Consider the following 24,964-nt stretch of genomic DNA (forward strand, 5'->3'; position numbering starts at 1 on the left):
TGTTCACTTGCGGTATATGAGATGGGAGTTCCATGCAGGTATGGCTCTGAATAACACCGTACATTGCATTGAATTTGTTCTGGACCTGGGGACTGTGAAAAGACCCCTGGTGGCATGTCTGGTGGGGTAAGTGCGTGTGTTGACTATGCAAACAATCCGGAATTTCCAACACATGAATATAAAAACAAGAACCAATGCAGTCAGTCTTTCCTCAACTTTTAGCCAAGAGTCTGGCATGCATAGCATTGATATTAGCCGCTCTGTCCTGGGGCCAGCTGCAGCTTAACTAGGGCATTCTTTGCAGCACTTAACCATATGGCTGGACAATAATCAAGATAGGATAAAAATAGAGGCTGCAGGACTTGCTTTGTGGAGGGTGGTGTCAAAAAAAAGCAGAGCAGCTCTATCACGGACAGACCTCTCTCGTTCTTTACCGCAATTGAATCAATATAATTTGGACCATGACAGTGATAAAAGAGAGAAAATATAGAGGGGGGGTCTTGTTGACTATGCAGGTCCCAAGGCTGGTTGGCTGTGATCTCACCACCATAACCACATCCCAGCACTAATCTCTCAGATGATTGGCTAAATCAGGCATTCTGGGAGTGATCGATATCTCTCACCGAATCCGAGCGTGGTGGTAGTAGGGTGTGTGTTTGTTTGTGCGTGCCGCTACGGACAACAAAACATACTGCTCATGTAACCCATGTGAAATGGCTAGCTAGTTAGCGGTGGTGCGCGCTTATAGCATTTTAATCAGTGACGTCACTCACTCTGAGACCTGAAGTAGTTGTTCCCCTTGATCGGCAAGGGCCGACACTTTTGTGGCGCGATGGTTAACGATGCTTCGTGGTGACTGTTGTTGATGTGTGCAGAGGGTCCCTGGTTCGAGCCCGGGTAGGGGCGAGGGGACAGACGAAAGTTAGTGTTACACTCATGTTAAGTTCATGTTTTAAGTATCCCTATACTTCTGTTATTACGGGGCTATCACTGAGTCAAGAGTGCGCCTGCGCATGAAAATAGTTTGTTGATGGACCTGGCCTTGAGTGTAATGGCTACTTGTAGTGTGTTCATACAGTATAGTAAACTTTGTTAAACTGGAACCTTGTCATTGTGTCATTTCGAGTTAACATTGGTAGCAGAGTAGGGTTTCTAACTACAATGTGCCACCTCGTTTCGACGAGAAGAGGTCTTACGAAAGTTGGAAAAATGAACTGGGAATCTGGACACGGGTTACTAATCTGGACGCGAAAAAGCAAGCACTTGAGGTGGTATTATCGCTAGAGGGAAGAGCGAGAGATACAGCACTGGAAATATCCGTTGAGGATTTGAACAAGGATGACGGTATGGGAACTTTGATCACAGCACTGGATTCTCTATTTCTTAAAGAAGAGAAAGACCGTGCCTACAAGGCATATTCAAACTTTGACAGTGTTAAGAGAGATATTTCGGTTGCAATGACGAACTACATCATTGATTTCGAACAGAGGTACAATAGGATGCGTAAGTACTACATGGTTCTCCCAGATGCAGTGTTAGCGTTCAAGTTACTAGATACTGCCCGTCTAGATGGTAGGCAGAAACAGTTGGCTTTGACTGCTTGTACTGTGCTGACTTTTGCAAATATGAAGTCTGCACTCAAAAGAATATTTGGTGAAAAGACGTCTGTTGGGCCAATAGATGGAATGCAAGTGAGTGACGCAGCATATTACACCGAGCAGCACAGAAAAGGCGCCAAAAAGTCACGTTCTCAAGATAACCAGAAGAGGGCGCCATTTCTCGGCACAAATCCACTGGACAAATATGGAAGGAGATCGAAATGTGCTATTTGTCAAAGCACTTACCATTGGGTTAAAGACTGTCCTCATAAAAATTAACAAGTTAAACTAACAGAGGAACATGTAAACACAGAGGTAGAGCAGTGTAACATTACACTGTTTTCAAATGAATATGATACTGAGATTTTTATAGTTGAATCCTTAGGATCTGCTGTGATTGATACTGCATGCACACAGACAGTGTGTGGTGAAAAATGGCTTGATAGCTATGTCAGTGAACTAAATATGAAGGAAGTACAAAATATGATTGACACACCAAGCAACAGAGCTTTCAAATTTGGAGATGGGAGAATTGTCCATTCTACCAAGAGAGTTAAGATACCAGCAAAAATTGGTCAGACTAAGTGTCACATTGAAACAGAGGTGGTCCCTACAGATATCCCCTTACTATTAAGCAAAGCTTCCCTCAAGAAGGCAGAGGCTGTATTAGACATAAAAAAATGACAAGGCAGTGATGTTTAAACAACCAGTGACTCTTGAACTTACTACCTCAGGCCACTATTGTGTAAACATTTTAGATAAAGACATCACACAGAGTCCATGCAAAAATGAGATTCTGACTGACACGAAGCACATGGAGATTCTGACAGTCACAGAGAACATGAACACAAAAGACAAACACAAAGTATTGTTTAAGCTTCACAAACAGTTTGGACATGATACAGTTGACAGACTTCAGAAGTTACTCAGGAGTGCAGGGAATAATGATGATGAGAGTATTTCCATTCTACAGCAGATAGTTAAGAATTGTGAGACATGTCAAAAATACAGCAAACCAAAGCCCAGACCAGCTGTTGGTTTGCCACTGGCTTCCATGTACAATGAAACAGTGGCTGTAGATCTACATGAGTTAGGACCAAGTGTGTGGTACCTTCACATAATCGACCACTTCACACGCTTTAGTGCTGGAAGCATTGTGAATATAAAAAGAAACCCAGTGAAATCGTCAAGCACTTCATTCATTCCTGGATATGTGTGCATGGCCCGCCACAGAAATTGTACAGTGACAATGGAGGAGAAATCAATAATAATGAAATAAGAGAAATGGCAGAGAACTTCAACATGGAAGTAAAGACAACTGCTGCATACAGTCCATGGAGCAATGGACTTCTGGAGAGACACAATCAAACACTCACAGAGATCATGCTGAAAGTGAAGCAAGACAATGGATGTGACTGGAACACAGCCCTAGATTGGGCTTTGATGGCAAAAAACTCAATGCACAATGTTCATGGTTACAGCCCATATCAACTAGTGTTCGGGCAGAACCCTAATCTTCCCTCTGTACTGGTTGACAAGCCACCAGCACTAGAAGGGACCAGTGTGAGTGCATGGATGGGACAGCACCTTTCAGCACTACATGCAGCGAGAAAAGCATTCACTGAAGCAGAGTACTCAGAAAGAATTGGCAGGGCTCTGCGGAAACAGCTTCGACCCACCGATGAGAAGTACGAGACTGGAAACAGAGTGTACTACAAACGAGTTGACTGTCAAGAGTGGAAAGGACCGGGAGTAGTCATTGGCCAAGATGGTGTGGTGATATTTGTTAGACACGGAGGCATCTTTGTCAGGGTGCAAGATTGTGGAAAGTAAATGATCAACAAGATAGAGGGGCTGTTGCTGAGAATCAGTCTCCTAATGAAAATGACAAAAAGGACACAGTAACAGACACAAACCTACCAGATGTCGCATCCAATGATATGGACACTGAAACTGACACAGGAAATGGAGCAGAGACTTTCAACCATGCCACAGGTAATACTGTTGAGGGTTCAAATGAGGAAAACATTCAACAACAGGCACATGTGTTAAGAGAACATGGTTGTTCCAATCTGAAAACTGGACAAACTGTTAAATATATGGACAGAGAAAGTGGTATTCCACACACAGCAACCGTCATTGGACGAGCAGGAAAAGCCAAAGGTAAACACCAGAACTGGTACAACTTGCAGTACCCTGAACCAGCTACAATTTCTGGTACAACAGGGTCAGCTGACCTGTCACTTGTAGATAATCTCAGAATTGAACCAATGGAAAATCGAGAAAAACAATGACATTCAAAATGATGATGTACTTGAAACAAAGGATGTGTCATTTGACTCAGCTAAGCTAGATGAGCTCAGTAATTGGAGAAAAAATTGAGTGTTTGAGGAAGTCAAAGACATTGGTCAAAAATGTGTCTCAACAAGATGGGTGTGTACCCTTAAAGAATCCTTAACTGGAATAGTGCCTAAAGCACGTCTAGTGGCTAGAGGTTTTGAGGAGCTGGCTGCTAAAGAACTCCCAAAAGACTCACCGACATGCACCTCAGAGTCACTCAGATTGCTGATGTCAGTGATCTGCCAGAAAAAAATGGAAACTTAATTCCATAGACATCAAATCTGCATTTTTGCAGGGAACAGAGCTGTCAAGGGACATTCACATCCGACCTCCGCCCGAAGCTAAAAGCGAAGGAACACTGTGGAAACTAAAAAAGTGTGTGTATGGACTGGCAGATGAATCACTCTACTGGTACAACAAAGTCAAGGCAACAATGCTGAATACAGGTGGAAAAATGTCACAAGTGGACCCTGCAGTCTTCTATTGGCTTGATCAAGACTGCAATGTGACTGGAGTACTTGCCTGTCATGTTGATGACTTTATCTGGGGTGGCTCACAGACCTTTGCTACAACTGTGATTCCAAACCTCAAAGCTGTTTTCCAGGTCGGCCGTGAAGAGCATGATCATTTTTGTTATGTTGGCATAGAGTTTATTACAGTTGATGGAACAATACTGATGCAACAGGAGAGCTATATCAAGAATCTTCAACCTATCCACATGCATTCTTCAAGAGCCGTACAAAGGAATTCCCCTCTGTGGAATTGAAGCTGATCAATTGAGGTCGAAGATAGGTCAAATTCTATGGGTTGCTAGACAGAGTAGACCTGATGTGATGTTGGATGTTTGCAACTTGGCATCTAACACAAAACACGCTACTGTACAAACCATTCACGAGGCAAACAAAGTTGTTTGTAATCTGAAATCACAACTAGTGACTTTAAAGTTTCAGCATGTTGGAAAAGATGACTCTTTGAAACTAGTTGTCTTCAGTGATGCTTCGCTAGGGAACCTTACAGATGGAGGCACACAAGGTGGACATCTAATCGTGTTAATGGGTGAAGGAGGAAGATTCTCACCTATCTGTTGGCAGTCAAAAAGGATCAGAAGGGTTGTCCGAAGCACACTTGCTGGAGAAACACTTGCTCTTGCGGATGGAATTGACAATGTGATCTTTCTTGCAACTCTGTTCTCAGAGCTTACCACTGGTGAGACAAAACGGCACATTCTACCTGTAGTTTGTGTCACTGACAACTACTCATTAGTTGATGCTGTGAAGTCAACCAAGTCTGTCACAGAGAAAAGACTTCGTCTTGAGATTAGCAGCATCAAGGAACTTATTCAAGCACAGAGAATCCAGCGGATTCTGTGGTCGACCACAAAGGAACAGCTTGCTGACTGTCTGACTAAAAAAGGAGCATCCAGTCTTGTGCTCCTACAGGCTCTCAGTAACGGAAAGTGGCAGCTTGAGTAATACAAATAAAAACTGTCACAACCCATTTGTAATGGGGATCTTGAATAATACTTGGACCTTTAATTATGTTGTTGATGTTTTATTTGTCTTTAAAGAAAAGGGGGAGAGTGTTAAGTTCATGTTTTAAGTATCCCTATACTTCTGTTATTACGGGGCTATCACTGAGTCAAGAGTGCACCTGCGCATGAAAATAGTTCGTTGATGTACCTGGCCTTGAGTGTAATGGCTACTTGTAGTGTGTTCATATGGTATAGTAAACTTTGTTAAACTGGAACCTTGTCATTGTGTCATTTCGAGTTAACACTCATACTGCCTTTGCATGTTCAATAAGAGATGCACATAATCCTTAAATATATTTTTCAACATTCAAAAAGTATTCACGCCCCTTGACTTTTTCCACAATTTGTTGTGTTACATAGTGGGATTCAAATTGATTTAAAACACATTTTTTGTCAACGATCCACACAATTCTCTAAGGTCAAAGTGTAAGACAAATTAACATTAGTAAAGAATTTATGAAAATTAAAACGCTAACTTGACTAGATAAAATAATTATTTTGTTGAAAAACACAAATCCCATTTGACATTAAGCTATTGTGTGTAGGCCAGTGACAGACAAACAATTGAATCCATTTTAAATTCGGCAGTAACAACAAAATGTGTAAAAAGTCAAGGGGTGTGAATGCTTTCTAAATGCACTGTATATTTAAGCCATAATGCACGAGGGGGGTGTGGTATATGGCCAATATACCCCGGTGCCTTATTGCTATTATAAACTGGTTATCAACGTAATTAGACCAGTAAAAATGAATGTTTTGTCATACTCAAGGTATACGGTCTGATATACCACGGCTGTCAGCCAATCAGCATTCAGGGCTCTAACCACCCAGTTTGTAATGAAAAACATATTGATATCTCCAAAATAAATACACGAGTGCAACAATAGTTTTTTTGTATGGACTTTTTATTCATGGTGAATGAAAGTGTTAGCTTTGAGGGCTTTGTTTGGACATTAGGGTAGAGGTGAGATTGTTCTTCTGGAAGTCAGAGGGTAGGCACAAGTTGAACGGTTGAAAGGACTGAGGCACCTTGAAGGGTGTGGCAGAGCATGTCAGTCTATGTGATCACAGTGGGGCCCGTGCGGCCGGTCTTCTCGTGGAGCCCAGAGATCTTCAGTGCAATCTCCACCAGAGGTTTCAGCATGACCTGAGGAAGACAGTCAACCTTAGACAACAGCCCCTTACCATAACCCCTTCCCCGTTACAGTCTTAACAAAGAACTCCACCTGGCCCTCGAGTAGGCCAAGCCGAGCATCTGCAATATTGCTTTCATTAATCCAAACCTTTCAGATATGTGAGCAAGGTGAAGGAGCCGGAATTAATCCGTTTCAGAGGGCCTCTTTATCCAAAATGATTATCAGGGAGTTTCTTCCCCTTCTGCCAGTCTGCCTTTCATACTCTATCATTCTCCCTCCTGCCTAGAACACTTGATGAAGTGTCAAATCTGTACTTATTTTAATTTAATTTTTTTCCATGGTTCCTTTTCCCCCACTTCTTCCTGGCTCTGATATCAACCATGACTAAACTCTTAGCCAAACATTCCCTCTCAAGTCAACTAGGAATTCTGGAAGGCACGGTTGTTGGACCTGACGACCCAACGTGTCAAGGCAAATGGTTGTTAAGTCTGACATCAGAGATGCACTCAGAGATGTGCTTCAAGGATCAATTTTAGTTTATGGTCTATAATCAACAACATTGATTGAGACAGCTGATGTACATTTTTATGCAGATGACACTTCTCTTTTCAAGTGGCAGCAGTCTGACTGGCTTTTGAAAAAGCTCAAAACAGCTTTTAAACATCATTCAACAGAATCTGTACGGTTTGAAGCTTACGCTGAATTCCTCTAAAAACAAAATGAATGGTATTTTCCAATGCTAAACACTTTGAAAACCATGTCATGACTACCTTGGCAGGGCAGTCCATAGAGCAAGTTAAAGCCTACGAATATCTGGGCGTTTGGGTGGACGAGAAGTTGAGCTTCACCACCCTTGTAGAAAACCTTGTCAGGAAACTCAAGCTGTGTATAGAATTTTATTAGCGGCACAAAGCTTGTTTTCCTTCCCTTTGCCACCAAAGTTGATTCGTTGTACTTTTCTCGCCGTGTTGGACTATGATGATACTATATGTGCAATCCTCAAGCGCTTCACTAAAGGTTCTTGACTCTGTATATCAGGCAGCCCTTCATTTAGTCACTAACCAGATGTCTAACTCCTCACTGTGATCTCTACAGTGCTGTCGGCTGGACATAGCAACAACAAGACTCAAGCACCGGTACATTATTACTTAAAAGGCCATTTTATCCATCCTCTCTTCTAGCTCGAAAATAAAAACAGATAAAAGCTCAGATCCCAATCTTGTTTTATACTGACAGTGCCGAACATTAGAACAGAGCATGGGGGGGAAAAAAGTATTTTCATTACTCAGCCCCCTGGTCTTGGAATTCCCTCCAAGGACAACCAGATTAACAGGTTGTTGAGAAATGTATTTGTTCCTAGTTGTCACCCGAAGTAACTACTTGGCGTTGCCTTATGCATATTGTTTACCTTGAACCTTTTTTGATTCTGGAACTTGACGTATTGCACTTGTTTCTTTCCGGACTCGTGTCGTGTACATGTTCTTTACTGACATGCTGCTTTTTCTATCATGATGCATCTTCATCTGGTTTGATGCATCTTCATCTGGTTTGATGCATCTTCATCTGGTTTGATGCATCTTCGGTCCGCCTGTTTGTCTGAAACTGATGCGTTCATGCTGCTGTCTTGGTCCAGGTTTCTCTTGAAAAATATTTATTTAAAAAAAATCGCAACACTACTAATCTGGTTAAATAAAACTCTAAACAAGCTGTCTGCTAGGTCCAGATTCCAGGCCTCCCCCTCCGGGCTGAGGGGAAGCCTTTTGAGGGCTATTCCCTCTGACAACGTAACAAACCTTGGAAGTGTGTGTGTAAATACTTCATCTCCCGTCGAGCCGCCATGACAAGTGCAAGGGCTCCCCCACTGTGCCCTGTCACATTCCATCATCCAAATCGGAAGACCCCCAGCTGCTCCTCAGCCCTCAGGTCTCACCTGTGCGTCGCCGTAGATCTTGGCGGGGTCTTTCTCATAGCTGTCTATGTAGAGCCTGACGGTTGCCCCGGCGCTGCCTGTCCCACTGAGACGGAAGATGATCCTGGAGCCGTCGGAGAAGACGATCCTCAGACCCTGAGAGACAGAGAGAGAGTTAAACCTGACTATATGATGACTATGGTGAAATGACTTATGAAAGTCAATTTACTGGAAATACGGAGCAACAACAATGGCATTTTTCAAGGTACAATATGCAAGTGCCTCTGGTGATACTTCAAGTCCCTAAATAGGGAGGATCAATCATCCAATGTGATGGTCATCTTTCGATTAACAAAATTGTTATAAATATCCATCACTCGTTATCAAACTATACTGACTAAATAGATCCCCCACATTGCATGTTGCAATGCCTCTGCCGAGACGCCCCCCTGGGGGGTCCTGTCTCTAACCTGGTTCTTGGAGACGCTGCCGTCCACGGGGTCGGTGTAGGCAAAGTTGTCAGAGACTGCCACCTCATAACTTTTATCTCCCGACGAGAACTTCTGGCCCACAAAGGACTTGTCAAACATCGTAGCCTCCAGCTCCTTGATCATGGTGTTGGCTTTGTCTGAGTCCACCTCTTCATAGTCATACCTGGTGTAGATTGGATGGGTTGGGGAATGGTCTTAGTAGGAAGACTAAATAAGCGCTCTCAACTGTCAATGTGTGCATACGCCACGAGACGAGTGGCGTTAAAATAGTCAAATGGACCACCTTAACAAATGTGTACATTTATGGAGGCTATCATCGAAGAACTTGATATAAAAGAAAGCCTAACAAATAGTTCTATAAGCACTCCAATACTCTATGAGAAACAAAGGCCTACAGAATGTGGCCCTGATCCAGATAGACTGTAGTTCTCTAGCTCACCACTGGAGGGTAACAGAGTAGAAGAGTCCATCCCAGACTTACCTGGTGAAGAAGTTCCTGCCAAATTTGTTCCAGTGGTCTTTCATGATCTCCTCCACACTCTGCTTCCTGTGGGCTAGGATGGACATCCAGGCCAGCACCGCCCACAAGCCGTCCTTCTCACGGATGTGATCAGAGCCTGGGGGTAAACAACGAAGAGAGGAGGGGAAGAAGGGTGGTGGTTAAGACATGTGCTAGCACCTCTCACCAGAATGCCTTGCCCAACTGACTGGAACGAAGTAATACCATCAATTCGATTTATCAAAATGTTTGAGCTGATGGGCCATAGTAAACAGGCTAGATCTGGATGTTATATTACTTGAAAATGTGGATCCCTCACTCACCAGTGCCGAAGCTCTCCTCTCCGCACAGAGACAGCTTGCCAGCGTCCATAAGGTTGCCGAAGAACTTCCAGCCAGTAGGTGTCTCATACAGATTCATTTTCAGGGCTTTAGCCACACTGAGGGACAGAGAGAGCAAAAGAGCTAATTTTCATGTCCTAACTCCTGCACTTAAACACTGATGAGGAAACTAGGAGCGGCAGGTAGCCTAGTGGTTAGAGCATTGGGCCAGTAACCGAAAGGTTGCTGGATCGAATCCCGAGCTGACAAAGTAAAAATCTGTCGATCTGCCACTGTTCCCCGGTAGGCCGTCATTGTAAATAAGAATGTGTTCTTAACTGACTTGCATAGTTATATATATATATATTTTTTTTTTAAATGCTGATTAATGTGCACTGTCCCGGGGGCAAACTACCTGCCCTCCATGACACCTACAGCTACTGATGTCACAGGAAGGCCAAAAAGATCATCAAGGACAACAACCACCCAAGCCATTGCCTGTTCACACCGCTTCCATCCAGAAGGCGAGGTCAGTACAGGTGCATCAAAGCTGGGACCATCTATTGCACCTTGCCTATGCCGCTCGGCCAATGCTCAACCATATATTTATATGTACATATTCTCATTCACCCCTTTAGATTTGTGTGTATTAGGTAGTTGTTGGGAAATTGTTAGATAACTTGTTAGATATCACCGCACTGTCGGAACTAGAAGCACCAGCATTTCGCTACACTCGCATTAACATCCGCTAACCATGTGTACGTGACCAATAACATTTGATACATTAATAAATAAATATTTAATGCACAACCAAGAAGAAGCTATGAACGGACTGTGTGTGGACGTTAGGCTCACTTGTCCAGAGCTCCGCTTGTGGGCATGCTGCGGGCCAGACCTTTGACCCCAGTCTTCTGGAAGTAGGGGATGCAGGTGATGTTGGCTGCGATGACGGCCACAGAGTCCGATGGGTTGACGAAGAAGCCGTGCTTTCCCAGGACCATGTTACGATCCTGTGGAGCAGAAAGGAGAGGGGAGGAAAGGGAAGAAGAGGGGAGGGGAAGGGAGGAGAGGATCAGCATCTGAACAGAGTGCAGTAGAGACTAGGTAAAGAAGACGTTTGGATGGATTGTGGGCTGACTCAAGGACGGGTTCTACTGACACTAGGGAACACCAGTCATGCAAGGAATAGTTTCAATTACAGGCTTCCCACAGCCCCCCCGACTGTCTACTTACACCGTCCCCGTCGAAGGCGGCTCCAAGGTCGTACTCTCCTCCCTTCATGGCGTTGACCAGGTCAGAAGCGTAGGTCAGATTGGGGTCTGGGTGGTGACCACCAAAGTCCTCCTTGGGGACACAGTTGAAAGCACCATCGGCGGCAGCGCCCAACTCCTCACAAACGATCTTCTTCACATAGGGTCCAACCACTGTGGAGAGGGGGGGCGAGAGGGTAAAGGTTATTATGTATAGGGGTGTGGATGTGCATTGTGTGTGTGCTGGGAATCTAACTGAACTAAAAACAGCATTTAAGAGATTAGACTCATTTGGACAACATGTCACAGTCCTAAAGACAAAAATGGTGTTTGTCCTGGGGATACAAACAGTACTGAGAGCAGGAATCTAGTTCATCTACCTTGCTTAGACATCATTTAAAAAATAAATATTTATATACATACATACATACATACATACAGTTGAAGTCGGAAGTTTACATACACTTAGGTTGGAGTCATTAAAACTAATTTTTCAACCACTACAAATTTATTGTTAACAAACTATAGTTTTGGCAAGTCGGTTAGGATATCTACTTTGTGCATGACACAAGTAATTTTTCCAACAATTGTTTACAGACAGATTATTTCACTTATAATTCACTGTATCACAATTCTAGTGGGTCAGAAGTTTACATACACTAAGTAGACTGTGCCTTTAAACAGCTTGGAAAATTCCAGAAAATTATGTCATGGCTTTACAAGCTTCTGATAGGCTTATTGACATAATTTCAGTCAATTGGAGGTGTACCTGTGCATATATTTCAAGGCCTACCTTCAAACTCAGTGCCTCTTTGCTTGACATCATGGGAAAATCAAAAGAAATCAGCCAAGAAAATCAAAAGAAATTGTAGACCTCCACAAGTTTGTTTCATCCTTGGGAGCAATTTCCAAACGCCTGAAGGTACCACGTTCATATGTACAACCAATAGTACACAAGTATAACCACCATGGGACCACGCAGCCGTCATACCGCTCAGGAAGGAGACGCGTTCTGTCTCCTAGAGATGAACGTACTTTGGTGTGAAAAGTGCAAATCAATCCCAGAACAGCAGCAAAGGACCTTGTGAAGATGCTGGAGGAAACAGGTACAGAAGTATCTATATCCACAGTAAAACAAGTCTTATATCGACATAACCTGAAAGGCCACTCAGCACGGAAGAAGCCACTGCTCCAAAACCGCCATAGAAAAAGCCAGACTACGGTTTGCAACTGCACATGGGGACAAAGATCGTACTTTTTGGAGAAATGTCCTCTGGTCTGATGAAACAAAAATATAACTATTTGGCTATAATGACCATCGTTATGTTTGGAGGAAAAAGGGGGACGCTTGCAAGCCGAAGAACACCATCCCAACCGTGAAGCACGGGGGTGGCAGTATCATGTTGTGGGGGTGCTTTGCTGCATGAGGGACTGGTGCACTTCACAAAATAGATGGCATTATGAGGTAGGAAATGATGTGGATATATTGAAGCAACATCTCAAGACATCAGTCAGGAAGTTAAAGTTGTGGCAAAATGGCTTAAGGACAACAAAGTCAAGGTATTGGAGTGGCCATCACAAAGCCCTGACCTCAATCCTATAGAACATTTGTGGGCAGAACTGAAAAAGCGTGTGCGAGCAAGGAGGCCTACAAACCTGACTCAGTTACACCAGCTCTGTCAGGAGGAATGGGCCAAAATTCACCCAACTTATTGTGGGAAGCTTGTGGGAGACTACCCAAAACGTTTGACCCAAGTTAAGCAATTTAAAAGGCAATGCTACCAAATACTAATTGAGTGTATGTAAACTTCTGACCCACTGGGAATGTGATGAAAGAAATAAAAGCTGAAATAAATCATTCTCTCTACTATTATTCTGACATTTCACATTCTTAAAATAAAGTGGTGATCCTAACGGACCTAAAACAGGGAATATTTACAGGAATTGTGAATAAATGAGTTTAAATGTATTTGGCTAAGGTGTATGTAAACTTCCGACATCAACTGTATGTATGCATGTAAATAAATAAAAGCCAATTCAATACAAAACATGGGAGATGGTGGAGGTGTCATACAGCAGCCAGCACCAGAGAGGTAGGCTACAGTACGTGATCCATACCTCCATGCATGGCGTCCAGACGGACTTTAATGTGATTGGCTCCAGACACCAGCCCCTTCAAGGCATGGAAGTCGAAGATTCCCCTCAGCATCTCAGCGTAGGCCTCCACAGAGTCCACAATCTCCACTGTAGAGGATAAACAGCAGAGTTGGGATTGATAAGACTTACTGTAGCAATTTTGTAGACTCAGGATAAAACAGACAAATTATAAAACTATATTGCATATGCACATACTTTAGATCACAGTGCTTTACTGATTGCAATAACACCTGAACTTCAGTGGCTTGCCCAAGGATTTGTACCAGTGAGCTTCTCACAGATTTGGACTCCAAGCTAACCCATCACAGTCAGTTGAGATCTGACACCCAGCTAATCCGGTCCAATCATTCAATACCTGTCATGGGCTTGAACGTGTCCACATCGAAAGTCTGCTTGCCGATCTTGGAGATGTCCACTTTGAGGTCAGGGCAGATGTGGTACTCTGTTAGGCTCTTGCTGATCTGGAAGATTTTGTCTGTGATTCCCTCTGGAGCAGGACCTGGGGGCAGAGACATACAGTAGGGTGAGGAGGATAAGGAAGAGGTTAGAGAAATGCTATGCAATACAGTAAAACAGCCATACTCCACCACTATGTATACTAAACTTTGTCTTCAAATTATCGATTGAAGTATATCAGCATTGCTCTGCGCACCCTATCCTGAAACATGCTCCACCTTACTAGCTGACTTTGCCGACTATGAAGGGAAAAAAATGACTTACTGTGTGATATGTGGTTGTCCCATCTAGCCATCTTAAGATGAATGCATTGGATAAGAGTGTCTGCTAAATGGCTAAATTGTAAATGTAAATCTTCATCAAAGGTCAGTGAAGTTTAAACGTTACCCTCCAGCACAGTCTCATCCCCTGTTCCTATCTCACACCGGTCTCTTTCCTCTGTGGGTTTTCCCTTTCTCCCTCCTGTGTCTCTCTTTCCAGTCTCTCTCCTCCCTTCCCATCCCCTTCCTGTCTCTCCATTTCGTCGCTCTCCTTCCTATCCCTCTCCCATCTCACCTCCGGAGGCTATGTTGTACTTGATGCCAAAGTCTCCGTTGGGGCCACCGGGGTTGTGGCTGGCCGTGAGGATGATTCCTCCCACAGCTTTGAGCTTGCGGATCACACAGGACACAGCAGGGGTGGACATGATGCCATCCTGACCGATGATCAGGTGGCCGATCTACATGGAGACAGGAGAGAAAGCGAGGGACGGGGAGAACAATGGGCTAATCAGCTTTCTCTGATGTCATTTTTTAATATATGTTATACTGTGTAGAATATTCCCTGCCGTTCTGCGCGTGCCACATTTGCATATTCTCTGGTCAGAACCTGTTGAGTGGAGCAGCGCATTTCCCCCCTGGTCTTTTGTTGTTTCATTACTGATAATAACTTTGTACATGTGTGCATACCTGCAACAGTAAGTACCTTATAATTTGTATCACCATTTCCTTGTTGTAATTATGCTGTTGTTTCTACCCAAGCACACAGAGTTAAGTTATTTTCCATTGCTAGCTAATTGAATTGATTTGCACGTGGCGGCCTCATGCCCAATAATTGGTACATGTATAGAGAATGTGTAGCCCGTCTTCTTTAATTATAACCGCAGACACGAGAGGTACTCATTTCATAGCCTTTATGGTATAATTTTCTGTTCATGTTGTTGAAGTCCATTTCTCCATTAGTTCTGCATTCTGTATGCTACTATGGCGTCAGAGAATCGCTAGCTTCTTTTACTCCCTTGAAGTGGTCATCATGGCCCTTTGGCCTGTTCATTGTATAGCTCTGCCCTGCCCCCTTGTGGAGCTTTTTAATTAGGTTTTGCCTATGTTAATCAACGGTGCAATATAACTGTCATAGTCATTATGCCTTACTGTTCTAATAGTTGCTTATTATTTTACCGCTGTGATATTGTCTTGATGCTTATATCCTGATATTGTACCAATATTGCATACTAATTACCATTTCTTTACTCTGTACTTTCAGAAAACCACACACACACACACACATTTTGAAACCCCTGTGAATATATTTCCAGTAAACATCTTAAACATAACTGGACATCTTTCTTACCGAAGATTGAGGCCAGCTTTTGTATGACTAGCAACATTTAGTGAATGCACTGTAGACTCCTTTACACACTGTACATCCTATTTATTTTTCATTACATTCACCCATTCAGTCTACACACAGTGTGAGGATGAAAATACGAGAGGAGTATACTGATTCAACATGCCAGTGGTGAGGTCAGGCTGCTATGTGGGAGCTCAACAAGCAACTGAGCAACACGGGATAGTATGGAAAGTAAACCATGTTCGGGGGTTTATTAGGATATTGTGTTTACAATATTGCGAAATCTGCTGGGCAGCATATAGCCTCGAGGTTAGAACGTTTGGCCAGTAACCGAAAGGTCATTGGTTCAAATCCTTGAGCTGACAAGAAAATAAAATAGGCACTTAACCCAAATTGGGCCTGGGGAGTCTCTCAGGGGGAGTTGGGATATGTAAGAAACACATTTCCCGTAACAGGACAAATATAAACCCTCCCCAAATTATTATTTTCATCATCAGTCTATTGTCGGTCTGTGACTACATCCGGGTAACATCCCCTTTAACCCACCTAATAGGCCTACATCAAAAGTTAAGATGACACGGGTAGCAAATGAAACGCAGCAATACATTACTCATCGTGAATATGATGCAGACAGAGTGGAGTTGATGATCATGATGTTCATTTTGTGTAGGATCATAATGGGACAGATCCGATTGGAGCTATATGGTGTGATAATGACGTTGGTTTGTCTGTACATCGTGTTCAGCCAGGAGGTCATTGTGTGTCTAGTTTAACAAGATGTGCCTGTGTACCCAAATGCCCATCTCTCTGTAATGCAAACCGCAGGGCTACGTGACAGCACGCCACCACGCCTTCCTCTAAAGTCGCAGAGGGAACGAACAGAACGAACGGCTGTGCGTGACACTGACATCCAAAAACAGTCTCTCCTAATAAAATAACCCCTCGCTGTTGCACTTTTTCCCGATTTATTACAAACTTGCAGAGAACCGTTATCTTTGTTTGTATACTAAATATTCATGGCAAGGAAGAGTGCTCACTGACTGGATATGCTACATAAGGGGAACCGGATGGTGTTGTGTTGTTTTGCGTCACCTGGGGAAAGGGCAAGGGTATCCTACCATTTAACATGCCATCTCCGTGCACTTCATCGAAAGATCAGCGGGGTCATTTAGCACCAGAGACAGTCTAAGAACTCCACTGACCCCTATCACGTTCCGATACATGGGGGCTTGCACGTCAGTGAACTTCAAAGTCAATGAGGATCCAATACTTTCTTTAAAATGATCCTATGCTTGTGATTTGATATGAGAGAGAATTGTCATCTAGGCCTATATATTCCAAATTAATATAGTTTAAGCAAATGTAGGCTCAGGCTGATAGTTATTTTAGTCTACATGACAGCAATTGAAATGAATGTATCCGCCAACTTCAACACAATCACAGAAGCGTTACAATGTATAAACGATTGGAGCTGCCACTGGTCAATACCGGGAGCTGTCAAAGATGCTAGGCTAGCTGCTGATGCTATGCACGTTTGAGGGTGAGGCCTAGGTTTAAAAGTCATGTTTTAGGAACTACAGCTGGACTATGACAGAATTATTACTGACCCCATTAGCAGCGGCGATCTGGATGATCAACTGAATGGCATCTTTCATGAAAAACCTTCCATCTCCTCCCACTACGAGCAGTCCAGGCTGACGCTCCGCTGGGTCGATGCAAGAAATAATGCTTTGAATGAAGTTCTCTGCATAGTGCTCATTCGTTTGAAAGACTGTCACCCTTTTCCTCAGGCCACTCGTACCAGGCTTCTGGTCGGGATATGCCTTGGTTTTGACTATTGTGATTTTCGTCATTTTCCCAAATAAAGTTGACAGCCCGTGTGATCCGCTGATTCAATGGAGGCGAATGCACCCCACAGCCTGCCACAAGTCCCCCTTGATCGGATCCCGCCCACTTTTACATTTAAAACGACAGTACTCCAATTTGAATTTAGGCCTGTCAGTGCATGAAGGAAACCATATTTCGCTTTGTAAGTAAGGATGCAAGATGTTGGACGCCACAGTGTACAGTGCCTTCAGAAAGTATTCATACCCTTTGACTTATTCCACATTTGGTTGTTTTACAACAGGGCTGTCAAACTCATTCCACAGAGGGGCGAGTGTCTGCAGGTTTTTTATTTTAATTTCAATTAAGACCTAGACAACCAGGTGAAGGGAGTTCGTTACTAATTAGTGACCGTAATTCATGAATTTAGAAACTAGGCTCTCCATGGAATTAGTTTGAATGTGTGTTACAGCCTGAATTCAAAATGAATGAAATATTTTTTTTCACACTTATCTACATACAATACCCCATAATGTCTAAGTGAAAACATGTTTTTAGAATTTTTTGCAAATGTATTGAAAATGAAATAGAGAAATATCTCATTTAGATAAGTATTCACACCCCTTAGTCAATACATGTTAGAATCACCTTTGGCAGCAATTACAGCTGTGAGTCTTTCTGGGTAAGTCTCTAAGAGCTTTGCACACCTGGATTGTACAATATTTGCACATTATTCTTTTTACAATTCTTCAACTAGTGTTGTTGATCCATCCTCAGTTTTCCTATCACAGCTATTAAACTCACTGTTTTAAAGTCACCATTGGCCTCACCAGTCACCATTCCTCTCTGGCAACTTGAGTTAGGAAGGAGGCCTGTATCTTTGTAGTGGCTGGGTGTATTGATACACCATCCAAAGTGTAATAACCACCATGCTCAAAGGGATATTCAATCTCTGCTTTCTTTTATTAAAATGTTTACCCATCTCCCAATAAGTGCCCTTCTTTGCAGGGCATTGGATACCCTCCCTGGTTTTTGTGGTTGAATCTGTGTTGGAAATGCACTGCTCGACTGAGGGACCTTACAAATAATTGTACGTGTGGGCTACAGAGATGAGGTAGTCATTCAAAAGTCATGTTAACACACTATTATTGCACACACAGTGAGTCCATGTATCACGACTCAGGATATGATCCAGATGGAAACAAGAGACAAAGGGCTGTGAGACAGAGGTTTAATCCTAGACACATGGAAAGTGGGATGTATACAGAGGGTGCGGGGCAACAGAAGACAAACAGCAGTGGTAGATGTGGAAAGGGCCGATAAAGCGGGTGGAAGGTTTACGGGACTCCACCCGGAGGGGCAGATCCCGAGTGGAGAGCCATACCCTCTGCCCGAGACGATAGCGGGGAGCCGGGGTCCGGTGGCGGTCCGCTTGTCAACGATACCTGGAGGTGGTCTTAAGAAGAGTGGACCGGGCTCTCTTCCAGGTATGCCGACGGCGGCGGACGAACATCTGGGTCGAGAGTATGTTGATCTCTACCTCTTGCTTAGGGAAGAGCGGGGGCTGATAACCCACGGAAGAGCGGGGGCTGATAACCCACGGAAGAGTGGGGGCTGATAACCCACGGAGCACCCGAAGGACGAGAGACCAGTGGCCGAGCAGGGAAGGGTGTTCTGGGCGTACTCCACCCCACACAAGTTGCTAGCTCCAGGTGGTGGGGTTGGCCGAGACGAGGCACCGAAGAGTTGTCTCTACGTTCTGATTGGCACGCTCCGGCTGGCCGTTAGATTGAGGATGAAATTCGGAGGACAGGCTGGCTGCCTAATAGATAGTCAGCGGAATTGTTCCAACAATGCACTGACGGCATGGTCATGGTGTTCCGCCAAGGTATGGAATCCTTCCATAAGGTTATGTAGTAACTCCTCGTGTCTTTCAATGGTGGCTCCTTGGGAGGAGACAGTGTTGCAGAGCTGGTCTGAGTCTGCTCGGTCAGTCATGGCCAGTTCGTACTATCACGACTCAGTATATGACCTAGATGCAGACACAGGAGGCGGATAGTATAATTCTCAGAATATTTATTATAACAAAGGGGCAGGCAAAGGTCAGATCAAGAGCAGGCAGAGGTTCATAATCCAAGGCAGAGTCAACTAAGGACAGGCAGGAAGGTCAGAAGCGGGAAGACTAGAAAACAAAACTTGAGAACAGGAGAAACTAGAAAAATGCTGGTAAGACCTGACAAAACAAGACGAACTGGCAACAGACAAACAAAAAATGCAGGTATAAATACACAGGAGATTATGGGGAAAAAGACAGGTGAAACAGATCAGGGTTGGACACCATGCAACTTATGTGACTTGTTAAGCACATTTTTCCTCATGAACTTATATAGGCTTGCCATAACAAAGGGGTTGAACACTTCTTGACTCAAGACCTTTTAAGCTCTTAAATTGTAATTAAGGAAAAGACCAAAAATAAATACAAAAATTCTAAAAACATAATTTGACATTGACATTAAGGGGTATTGTGTGAAGGCCAGTGACAAAAAAAAAATCTACATTTAATCAACTTAAAATTCAGGCTGTGACACAAGAACATTTGGAAAATGTCCAAGGGTGTGAATACTTTCTGAAGGCACTGTATTTGTTCCCCAACCCTGCCATCATGTCAACATCAGGACCCAGCTAGCTCTGTAAATGAATAAAGAGCAAGGTTTGATACTCTCAGTCTCCCTTGTAGGACCCTTCAGCTGAATCTACAGAACATAGGTTGAAGAGTTCAATGTACACCTTGCATACACCATGCACTATATTTATTTACCTTTACAACTGACTATGTTCTCTCAGAATATATTGTTAATTCTGTGTGGCACTAATTCGTTATATGGAATAATACACTCAAAGATTCAGGTCTACAGATTTCACCAAATGCATATGACATGTACGTACAAAAAATATCTACTCACTTTGAAAACATCTGACAAACTTAGATTTTGTGGTGAACCATCACTTTAACCTGGAAATAAGGCAATGAGTAAAGAAGCCAAGGTGCTTCAGTTAGTCCAACAAGAGACCATGCACAAGAACCATACAGCAACCATACAGCAGGTTCAGAAAGACAACCAGAAAGCTACTAAGATTCTTGAGGGAATGTTTACAACAACTTCAAGCCCAAAAATCTGAGCCACATGGGTATGCTGCCATTGTGACAGAGACCAGGCAGGGTCACAGTCTAGTTTGTCTATTGCATCATTCTCTGTTTGAATACCGCCCCCAAACCCAAAGCAGTGCAGAGTTTATCAACAGGGTCTGCCCGTCATCGTGAGGCTGCACTCTTATTTGATGAATAGAATAATAACATGCAAGAGGGCAGCGATGAGGTCATCAAAATGGAATCAATCATTGAAACATGGCTAAACGGACATGGATGTAGAAGGAATTAGACATTCCATTGTGGTATTAGGAAAAGCAAAATGTAACTGATCAACAAGTTGTTGCTAAACTTGGTGGCTCTTTATTTCACATTCCACTAATAAACTGGTATTAACTCCCTTAAGAGTAGTTGACTTAACTAGTTACTTTGAAAAAGTAGTTCACAACCTCAACTACTTTGTGATAAATTATCATATCTAGATCTGAAGTGTCATGGACTACAACCCGCAAGTCAGATGTTAACAGAATGTGTAATTTAACATATTGAACAAAAAGACTGTTTCAAGTTAGAATTGGGCAGGTCTGATTGTGAAAAAAAGAAAGGGAATTCTTGCCTACTTCACCCATAGTCTTTTCTTTTAGCGAAAAGAGTAGTGTGTAATTCCACTAGTTAGCTACACCTCTACATGTCGAAAAATAAATTAACTACTGAAAAAAACACTACCAAGATTTTAATTTAGTTCAACTGCCACCAAGCTACTGCAAAATGTAGTTCAATGACTAACTATATGTAGTTCACTGCTCCAGCGCTGGTGCTATCACCGCTCCAGCGCTGGTGCTATCACCGCTCCAGCGCTGGTGCTATCACCGCTCCAGCACTGGTGCTATCACCGCTCCAACACTGGTGCTATCACCGCTCCAACACTGGTGCTATCACCGCTCCAACACTGGTGCTATCACCGCTCCAACACTGGTGCTATCACCGCTCCAACACTGGTGCTATCACCGCTCCAACACTGGTGCTATCACCGCTCCAGCACTCCAACAAGTAAAGCGTTGCCAATCTTGTTGTAGTGAGAAAGGAAGAGTGGAATGGGGTTCCGCAGACTAAATACAGCTCACATGTCATGTGACATTTACCAGCGGGTTCTACGGTTACAGTATTGAAAGTCAAAGGGCAAAATAATGGCCTGGAGGATATTAATAGGGGGTCAAGACTGTTCTCAGCGCTAAAGGCCAAGGGCGAATTAAGTGCAGGCCTTAATGGAGACCACAGGAATGTAGCTGACTGCCAGGCTGCAGCTGCAGGGCTCTCACTGGGCTCTCACTCATACCATTTTTTGACACATCGTCCCAACCTGAACCATACTGTGCAGGCCTTTTCAGCATGATTACACTATGTATGGTCGATGCATAACCAGGTCAGAGCAGTACAGCTCGGCTCAGTAGTGTAAAAATGTAGGCCGGACGGAAGCGCACGGGAGTGTGTTTTACTGCCAGGCAGCTCTCACAGGGCTTTCACAGCCACCCTCATACCCTTTTCACACAAGCCAACCTGAACCATTCTGTGCTATTTTCTTTTCACATTGTCCTTTCAAACACGGTTCCAGCAACTATGGTAGATGCGAAACCACTGCACCTCAGTAGTGTGAAACAGGTAACAGAATAAGGGTCTAGCGCAGTGTGGTGAATAGGTGTATCACAGTGTCTATTGGTTCATCTATTATTTTAAATTAGAGATGTATTTTTTGAGTTTTGAAAGACATATGTAATGATGCAATATTGTTAGAGATATAGCACTATAGCAAATATGAGGCCTGAGCACACTAGTTAACACATTTTATACCATGGTATTGTTGCATACTCATTTCTGATTGGCTTGTGGGGAAATCTAGAGCTCACATTATGTAGGCATTAACACATAAACTGTATTCAAATACTCATACTAACAGCACTAACCATTCTATTTGTGATGTAAATTGAGTATGTAGTATGCTTATTGGTCATCGTATGGATATAGTTTGTATGCCAAAAGTTCCCGGATGTCGTACTACATTTGCCAAAATACGAAGTATACAAGCAGGGGACACTATTTCTGGGGGTTTAGTGCCCATAATGCAATTCTTCAGCAAATGGGTGTGGCTTAACAACATTTTCAGATTTGAAGAAAATGGCGGAAAATATGCAGCCGAAATCCGGAAGCCTTAACAAGCTCAGTATTAATGGCTACAATTTGCAAAGTAGCTTGAACTACCGTAAGTATAAAAAGTGTTGTGATATAAAGTGGATAAAGACAACAATAACTCCTCCACTCCAGCAGAGGCCGGGCTATCTCCAACATCTCCGGCAGTGGCAGAGGCACCTGAAAGGATGTGGCTCCATATTCTGAGATCGGTAGAAGATGGAGCCCAATAGTGACGCACACTGGTCTTGTTACTTTGGCCAGACACCGCCATCACCTCCCGTGTCTCCTTGCCAGCTTTAAGTTTAAGGTTTTTAAGTCATGTGCACAAGTACAGTGAAATGTCTTTCTTGCAAGCTCTAAGCCCAACAATGCAGTAATCAATATCAATGTAGTAATAAAGAAATAAAAAAGAGAAAAATAATAAAGAAATAAAGAACACGAGAATTTAGTAAGCTATATACAAGGTCCATTCCAAATTAAGTGAGTGTGTTGGAGTGTCAGTGTGTGTGAGTGTGTAGAGTCAGTGCAAAAATAAAATACAAGGGTCAACTCAGATAATCCGTGTAGCCATTTTGTTAGCTATTTAGCAGTCTTATGGTTTGGGGATAGAAGCTGTTCAGGAGCCTGTTGGTGTCAGACTTGATGAACCGGTACCGCTTGCTGTGTGGAAGCAGAGAAAACAGTCTATGGCTTGGGTGGCTGGAGTCTCACGATTTTCTGGGCCTTCCTTTCACACCGCCTGATATAGAGGTTCTGGATGGCAGGGAGCTCGGCCCCAGTGATGTACTGAGCTGTCCGCACCACCCTCTGTAGTGCCATGCGATCGAGGGCGGTGCTGCTGCCTACCAAGCAGTGAAGCAGCCAGTCAAGATGCTCTCAATGGTGCAGCTGTAGAATGTTTTGAGGATTTGAGGGGCCATGCCAAACCTTTTCAATCTCCTGAGGGGGAAAAGGGGCTGTTGAGCCTTCTTCACGATTCTGAGTGTGTGGACCATTTTTAAGTCCTTAGTGATTTGGACACCGAGGAACTTGAAGCTCTCGACCCGCTCCACTGCAGCCCCATCAATGTGAATGGGGGCATGCTTGCCCCACGTTTCCTTTAGTTCACGATCAGCTCCTGACGTTGAGGCAAAGGTTGTTGTCTCGGCACCACACTGCCAGGTCACTGACCTCCTCCATGTAGGCTGTCTCATTGTTGCCGGTGATCAGGCCTACCACCGTCGTGTCGTCAGCAAACATGATGATGGTGCTGGAGTGATTAGTGAGTAATTGTGCTGCTGTTGACATCACCGAGTGGTTTGTGTAGTTCTGGGAGAGACCTGAAATGACATGATGCATAATTGTTCACAAATTGTCAACACTCCAACAGAAATGTTTGGCTCCGTACCAGCCTCTTTGCTGATCCTGGCCATCATGCTGGACCCCCATTGGCTCCATGGAGTACCAGGTATTTTTCAGGCTCAGTTCCAGTCCTGTGCTTTGGGTTCTTGTAGAATACAGGGGCTCCGGGGCGTAGTCTGTCTATGTACTGTAGCTCTTAAATGATGCCACAGGACAATTAGGATCTCCAGGTGTGGCATACATAAAACACTTCAGCTGCTTCTTGTCTGCCTCTGTTTTGGAGGTAGGATTTTTTGTTGCCTCATTGAAGAACAGGGACACATATTCCAAACCGTTCTCATCCTCCCTGACCACAAAGAAGTTGGGTTTCAGGTCCCTCAGGCCTTCTCTACCCCGCCTTGCCATAGTGAGCTGGATGTCTAGCCACACTTAGCGCACCAGACCTGTTGTTATCATCGGAGAGAGGACAGGTGATGCCTTCAGCTTCTGCATGTCAGCTGGGGAAATGGCAGGATGATGTTGTGACCTGTCCTCCTGATTGCATCTGTAAGTTTAAGGCACCGATGTGAAAACATTGTTTGACGTTTAAATCTCCTGTTTGTTATGATACTGATGGTGTGTTCGTCCCGCTGCAGGTGAGTTAATATGCCTGTTTAGGCCGGCTCCCAGCCCCACGTAGCTGCTGATGGGGTACTTGTCATCTGTAGACGTCCTCACCTCAGCGTAGAACCGGTGCAGGTTTTGTTCATCTTCTTTCCATCAGTCTCCCAATTTAAGTCACCCCTGCGTGCACAGCCCTATCGGTGAAAACGGTCAAGGACCAACTAGTAACCTTTTCGCTCTCAATCTGGCCCAGTTGAGATGCTGATAGCTGGACATGCCTGTTCTTTATCTTTGGTCTTTCCTCAACAACTGTTGCTTATGGGGGTGAGGCCCCCATATGAATCAACATTTATCACAAAATCCTAAATGTTTCTGTCTCTTTGATGTGTTGCTATTGAATGTCAGTTAGTTATACTAATTACCGTCATCTGATTTAAATATGTGTTCAATTCACGAGAATAAGTTAGTGGGTAGTTAGTAAAGTCTTTCTGATATGCTACTTTTTTTATCCTGGGTTCTAGAACAAGTTGAAAACATGGAATGTACACCTAGTGACATTCACGCTT

The 24,964-nt window shown here is 43.6% G+C and overlaps 1 protein-coding gene across 1 annotated transcript; it reads right to left on the bottom strand.

Moving 5' to 3' along the window:
* Positions 1–6,355: 6,355 nt before the first annotated feature.
* LOC129855526 (phosphoglucomutase-1-like) lies at positions 6,356–17,227 on the bottom strand. Its single transcript, XM_055923290.1, has 11 exons — positions 16,903–17,227; positions 14,243–14,405; positions 13,587–13,730; positions 13,193–13,318; positions 11,058–11,248; positions 10,680–10,834; positions 9,828–9,943; positions 9,487–9,622; positions 8,985–9,168; positions 8,536–8,670; positions 6,356–6,616 (listed from the first exon to the last, which is right to left on the bottom strand). Exons 1-11 carry the CDS (start codon positions 17,146–17,148, stop codon positions 6,527–6,529), a joined length of 1,686 nt encoding a protein of 561 aa, XP_055779265.1. The 5' UTR covers positions 17,149–17,227; the 3' UTR covers positions 6,356–6,526.
* Positions 17,228–24,964: the final 7,737 nt, after the last annotated feature.

The sequence above is a fragment of the Salvelinus fontinalis genome, chromosome 5 (genome assembly GCF_029448725.1).
Source record: "Salvelinus fontinalis isolate EN_2023a chromosome 5, ASM2944872v1, whole genome shotgun sequence".
Lineage (NCBI taxonomy): Eukaryota > Metazoa > Chordata > Actinopteri > Salmoniformes > Salmonidae > Salvelinus > Salvelinus fontinalis.

Coding starts and splice junctions, on each gene's coding strand:
- LOC129855526 (XM_055923290.1), bottom strand. CDS start 17,148: ATGACGAAAATCACAATAGTCAAAACCAAGGCATATCCCGACCAGAAG. Junction 9,623..9,827: donor AGAGGAGAGCTTCGGCACTG/GTGAGTGAGGGA, acceptor GTTTACCCCCAG/GCTCTGATCACATCCGTGAG. Junction 9,169..9,486: donor GGCAGGAACTTCTTCACCAG/GTAAGTCTGGGA, acceptor AATCTACACCAG/GTATGACTATGAAGAGGTGG.